This window comes from Octopus bimaculoides, chromosome 4 (assembly GCF_001194135.2).
Source record: "Octopus bimaculoides isolate UCB-OBI-ISO-001 chromosome 4, ASM119413v2, whole genome shotgun sequence".
NCBI lineage: Eukaryota > Metazoa > Mollusca > Cephalopoda > Octopoda > Octopodidae > Octopus > Octopus bimaculoides.
Window position 1 is genome coordinate 97,757,797 of NC_068984.1, and position 7,038 is coordinate 97,764,834.

The following is a 7,038-nucleotide window of genomic DNA, read 5'->3' on the forward strand; positions in this document are numbered from 1 at the left end:
ATATATATATATATATATATATACAGATAGGTTGGTAGGTAGGTAGGTAGGTACATACATAGACACATGCATGCATACACACTTACATACATACATACATACAATCTACTATATACAGAAAGAGAAAACCAGATAACTGGCTGAAATGTTAGTATGCCAGGCTTTATGTTCTGAGTTTAAATTGCACCAAAGTTGACTTTGCCTTTCATCCTTTCGGGGTCAATAAAATAAGTATCAGCTGAACACTGGATTCAATGAAATTGATTTACCTCTTCCCCAGAAACTGTTGGCTTTGTGCTAAAATTTGAAACCAATATATACGGAGTGAAAAGAAATAGGCACCTATGAAATTGTACATTTAAGACAATTATAGTAAATCTGACATAGAATTTTAATTTATTACAGTAAAATAATACTATGACCACAACTCAGATGACTCCCATTACAACTAAATAAATAAATAAAAACAGAAAATATACAGAAATACATACATTTTTTTTCATATGATCCTTTCTGGTAGATACACTGGCAACTTTCCCAGTCATAGCTTCCATAAGGGCCACAGAATATGTAGTTACATCCAGTACAATCTTTGCCTGCATGTCGTTGGTCACATTGACAGTTTGGTTGTAACATATTAGGTGATGGGCAAATACACTCACAGGTAGTCTCATTGACAATTCCACCATTCAAACAAACAATATTACATGATGAACATTCTGGACCTGTTTGCAAGTCAATAGAAAATTAACTTAATGAGAAGACATGTGGACGCACCTTCCAAGTTCTAATATTTAGTTGAGAGTTAGGCCTTAATCTATCACCCAGTTTAATTGCACTACCTAGATCTAGAGTTCATTTTATGTTGTAAAGATTTAGAGCAGTTACAGATCTGAGGAAAAGTGATGAGTTGAGTAACCTCTTCCAACTGTACCACTGTAAAAGTGTATGATGATACCATTAGAGTGGTACTGGCAGAAAAGGTTACTCAAAAATGACCCACTGTCACCTTGTATTCAGGATACAGTAGTACAGTGTTCCGCAACAGACATCACTGTTAACTGGTATAGTGTTTCTGTTACAGTCATACAGATGGAAATGGTTTACCAGCAGACTCCCAAAGGGCCTTGTATTGTATCATTGTTAAATATTATAGATAGAAGTTTCCCAACAGTGACCCACTGTAACATTGTATAATGTTGCTGTTACAGCACTGAAGATACATGTGGATCTCCAACAGAGGCAAACTGTCACCTAGTATAGAATCACTGTTACAATGATACAGATGGAAATAATTACCCAACAGCACAAGCTGTCACCTTCAACAGTGTTATAGTGAAAGTAGCACAGATGGATGTGAATCTCCAATAGGGACTCATTATCATTCTGTGTTGTGTTACTGCTCTAGTGGCATGAATGGAAGCAATTCTCTGACAAACACCTACAGTCATCTTGTACAGAGCCACTGTTAGAGTGGTATGGCTGGAAATGGCTTCCTGATAGAGATGCATGTTGCCTTCAGTAGTCACTATTATAGAGGTAGAGCAGGAAATTGTTGTGTAACAGGTACCTACTATATAATGTTATTTTAGGACTGTACAGGTGCAATTAATTACCCAGTAGAGGCCACTGTCACCTCCTTTTGTTCTGTGGCACAGATTCATGTGGTTCCCTAACAGAGAACCACTGTTGCTAGGTCTAATTGGGACACGCTGTTATCTTGTATAGTGTCTCTTATGCAGTGTTACAGATAGAAGTGTAGAGAGCCACTGCTACATTTTACAGTATCTATGTTATGGTGGTACAAATAAAAGTGGTTAGTTAACTGAAACTCAGTGTTATTTTGTGTAATGTTACAATGGTACACATTGAAATGCTTACCCCAAAGAGACTCACTGTTGTGCAACAATCATCCACACCACTCCACTTAATCTCTATGAGTAAATGTGTGTGTGTGTGTGTGAGAGAGAGAGAGAGAGAGAGAGAGAGTGCATAAATACTGAAATAACTAGATATTTTCAGAGGGAGGAATATAATCAAGGGATAGTCAGGTCTTTGTTGACATTGCCAAGTGATGTTATAGGGTAAAATCTGGAAAAAGCAAGGAATCCAGTGATTGTCTTTATCAGCAATAATTAAGCAATCATAGTATTTGATAAATTTATTTATCTCATAAAGTAACATAAGCTTTTTCATGAAATCTGCAGTTAAACATTATCATAAGTTATCTCTGTAGCCCCAGGAGATAAAATGGATAAGGCGTTGCCCCGGAGGATGGCAAGGTGGATGCACTGAAATAGCCACTCTCATTCACAGGGCTGTTAAGAGTAGAATATAAAGATTTTTCTTTACAATTTGTCTAATAGTAAGAAAAGTTGCCTTTGACCAGAGGTACATAAATGATTTAGAATTTGAATTCTTCACAGTGAAAGGACTTACTAAACTCTCCCATCAAAGCTTCATGGTCTAGGTTTCAAACAGAAAAGGTGAAGTGCCTGGTAAATTATTAAAAGGCAGTCTGCAAGGAGGGCAGCTTAATTGGATGTTAGAAATGAGACAACATAGGATTATGTATGTGGCTGGTATTGGAATGTGGTAGTGAATGGAGTGATAATGGGAATCAGGAGGTTATTGTAAACCCGACTGAACTGCATCAATCTGGTAAAACATACATATATTCAATGATGATGGTGGTGGTGGTGGTGGTGACAATAATAACAATGAAAACGATGGTGATGGTAGTGATGGTCATAATGATGATAGCAGTCATGATGATGATGACGATGATAATGATGAATAGGACAGCTTAAATATGGTCCATTAAAAGTCATTTCCCACTGACCTCCTTTACCATTTCTGCACAAACAAGAACATTCATAAAGTTCACCACCTCCATTACAGGAGAGTTCACAGTTCTCTAGAAATAGAAACCAGTTTTGTTCAGTTATAGAATAACAACATCAATTCATACATCAAAAATAGCAAAAGTGATTACATGTACATTCAGTTACAGTATGGGAATTTAAACTTAAGATGGAACCATCACAACATGGTCACTCTGCCTGCTAGAAAGAGCAGTCAAATCTCACTGAAATCATGCCCTGATCTTAAAAGTTGACAGGACAGATTGGATAAGATAGTCCCAGAAATATTATACCTGATTAAAAATGATGGTCATAGTGAGATCTTTGATCATAGATCTGGTCAATGATAGACTAAACAACACCAACAATATGGCTGGAGTATATTAGGCAAGGTATTCCAAGATAACTAACGTAGACACCAATGATTAGAGGTACAGCTGAAAAAGTCAACCTCAGTATTTAATCATCACTTTATTTTATTAAGTCTGGAAAGATGAAAATGAAAGTTCATCCAGGCAGAATTTGAACTCAGTATGTAAAGAGATGTAAGTAAATATCTGCAGGGTATTTTGACCACAGCTCTACCAATTCTGCCATCTATACTGATGATAATTAATTGGCAGAACAATAAAATGTAACATCTGGAATGATGATAACAATGAATTACATTCAAATATTGTCTCCTACTGCAGTTTTACTGCCTACTTTAAGACACACTGGGAAAAAAATGTTAGTGAATTTTTTCTTTCATACTTTCACAGTGTTGTTTATGACAAGAAGACAAATGTTAAAATAGTCATTAACAGCTATTCATATTTTTCTGTGACTTTTATACCTCACATAAGATTACACAAGACTGATGAGGTCTAAGATAGAAATAGTCCTTACTTGTCACTATTTTTGTTAAACATCAAATTCACACCCCATTACATATTAACATTTAATTCATTTACTTCTTCCGACATAACCACATTCAATATTTAATTAATTCAGACCCCACTACATATGCCATATCCTATATTTAATTAATTTGCATTTTAGAGTTGGCGTCCTTGCCTTTTTCATAAAGATTATCATCAAACTAAATGATATTTTTGTATTCACTGCAGATGTGATTTTTTTGGCTCTTGACATCTTAGCCACAACTAACTGCAATAGTTACAGTTTGTCATCACTGACAAATATTCTTTAGCCTCTCACTATCAAATTATGCCATCTCTTTCATTCAATGATCTAAATGGTACCTTAAATTACATGATTTAATCATGAGCAATGTCTCAACAACAAAGAATTTATCATGACTTGAGTCTTAAATCTGATATGATCACGACCAATGATTCAACTGTGGTGAGTCTTAAATCTAGTAATTTAACTGTCATAATCGTGTTTCTGATCCATTTTTTTCACTGCAGTCCTGTACTTTCAGTCTTGCAAGAAAGTGTCATATATAGTCTCTAAGTGCAGAACAACAATGTGATTTATTAATTTGCAACATTTTCATCTCAGGAATAAATTCATCAACTATTCATCAATGATTACTTGGATCTGCTGAAGATGACTTAGAATCATAAGTAAAAATTGCTTTAACAATGAAATTGACCAATAAGGATGCAAGTAACTTATTAAGAATGATTATTCATTATTCACTGCAGTTATGTACTTTTGGTCTTCATTCACTTCTGTATCACTTCCATCCACAGTATATAAATTTCCTAAGTTACTCAAGTCAGCTTGTTCTTAAGATTAAATAAAACCTTTGGTCATGACATCTTCAGCATCTACAATCAACAGTAACCACAACCAGTATCTTAAATCTGGTGATCTAATTACAACTGACATTGTAATCCAGTTATTTAATCATATCTAGTGTTAAATTTAATGATTTCATTACATCTGAAATCTTAAATCTAGTAATTTAACCACAACTGGAGTATTAAATCTTCTGTCTTAATCACCACGGGAGTCTTAAATGATTCAACCACAACTAATATCTTAAATCTAGTAATCTAACTACAATTGGAGTCTTAATTTAGTTGATTAACTAAATCTGGAGCCTTCAATCTTGTGATTTAAGCACATTTAGATTTAGAAATCTAGTGATTTAGTCAAATCTAGTAATTTAACCACATCTGGGGTCTTAAGTTTAATGTTCTTAGAACAAATGATATTTCAGGTAGAAATCTACTGATATCTATATTAACAAAAGCAAAATTCTGTCTGTCTGTCTGGGACCCCTCTATCTCAGACTACATTTGCTCTACATATGAATCTCCAGCATTGAGATCTGATTTAAAAGCATTTGGGATGCTATTTCTAACAGATAAAGTGACTGTGAGCGGTTTCAATGCCATAGTACAAGAGTTACCTCCTGTAACATTAAGTTTTACTCAGGAATTTAGTGGTTCTTTTATCGTTTTTAGTCATCAGACTGCAGCCACACTGGGGCACCACCTTGAAGAATTTTAATCAAACAAATCCAAACCAGCTCTTTCTTTTTTATACCTGGTACTTTTTTATTGGCCTCTTTTACTGAACCACTAGGTTACATGAACGTAAACACAGCAAAACCAGATATCAAGCAGTGGTGGGGGACAAACAGACACAATATATACATACATACATTATATATAAAGCTGTGGTCTAAACTAGTCATCTAAACAATACCTATATGGTTTAAATGAGTGACTTGATAAAAACTGGTGCCATTCAATCAACACTTCTTCATGAAATATAAATTAGCACCGCACAATTATTACAGGTCCATGAAATTTAAACTGCAGTGTCCAAGAATGAAATTAGAAGCTATGCCTTTTATATTTTATCACTGACCTTTCTGTTTAGAAACTGTGTAATGGTACGTAAGTTTCACAATTTCATCAACATAAGTACAATTTACCTGAAATGTTACACCAAATTATAAAAATTAGACTAAAATGAACAGAAATGAACAGACAAACATCAACGTAAATATCAAAATGATTCATTGGTATATATATATATATATATATATGTATATATATATATATATATATATATATATATATATATATCATCATCATCATCATCATCATCGTTTAACGTCCGCTTTCCATGCTAGCATGGGTTGGATGATTTGACTGAGGACTGGCAAGCCAGAAGGCTGCACCAGGCTCCAATCTGATCTGACAAAGTTTCTACAGCTGGATGCCCTTCCTAACGCCAACCACTCTGAGAGTGTAGTGGGTGCTTTTATATGCCACCAGCATAAGGGCCAGTCACATGGTACTGGGAACAGCCACGCTCAAAAAGGTGTTTTTTATGTGCCAACTGCACGGGAGCCAGTCCAGCACTACTAGCAACAACCTCGCTCGAATGACTTTCTAATGTGCCACCAGCACAAGTGCTACAAGGCAATGCTGGTAACAATTATGCTCAAATGGTGCTATTTATGGGCCACTAGCACGGAAGCCAGACAGCTGCTCTGGCAATGAACACGCTCAGACAGTACTGTTAGTGCTCCACTGGCGCAAGAATTTGAACATTCAAGCTTCGTTTATTTACAGTTGGTTTATTCATAATAATTGCCCATCATGTGTTTTGATTGCATTAATTGCATATTGTTGTATATTCATATGCAGTGGTTTATGCATTATTAGTATGATCTCTTCAGAGTATATAAATATGACATTGTTTGAAGAGGAATTTTCCTCCATTATTAGTTTGAATTAGGCTTGGTAGCAGTAGTAGTAAACCATGACATTCATCAATGAGCTGTTTTTCACAACTGTTGTGAAAAATAGCTCATCAATGAACAATGTCTTATTTATACACCATGAAGAGATTGTACAAATAATGCATAAACCACTGCATATAAATATACAACAATGTGCAATTAATGCAACTGAAACATGTGTCGGACAATTATTATGAATAAACCAACTGTAAATAAACATAGTTTGAATGTTCAAATTCTTCATTCTCCTTATTATCAATATTGTACCTTACACTCTAAGTAGCCAAAAAAAGAACTGTAATATTGGATAGGAGTTAAAGGAAATTTACCATAAAATGCACCATCTGAAAGAACCAGCCTTGACATTTTACATAGAGAAATTTGGTATCTGCCTGGATATTATATCCCTCTTCTTACTTTCTCCCTCTCTCACTCTGTGTATATATATATATATATATATAT

The 7,038-nt window shown here is 34.8% G+C and overlaps 1 protein-coding gene across 1 annotated transcript in view; it reads right to left on the reverse strand.

Annotated features, from left to right (window-relative positions):
* The window catches only part of LOC128247611 (A disintegrin and metalloproteinase with thrombospondin motifs 12-like), a 75,744-nt gene that overhangs the window by 13,491 nt on the left and 55,215 nt on the right, over nucleotides 1–7,038 (reverse strand). The window contains exons 14-16 of the mRNA XM_052967303.1: nucleotides 5,694–5,760; nucleotides 2,843–2,917; nucleotides 492–725 (exon numbers count right to left, since the gene is read on the reverse strand). Coding sequence (XP_052823263.1) covers nucleotides 492–725; nucleotides 2,843–2,917; nucleotides 5,694–5,760 — 376 coding nt within the window. The remainder of the gene's footprint in view (nucleotides 1–491; nucleotides 726–2,842; nucleotides 2,918–5,693; nucleotides 5,761–7,038) is intronic.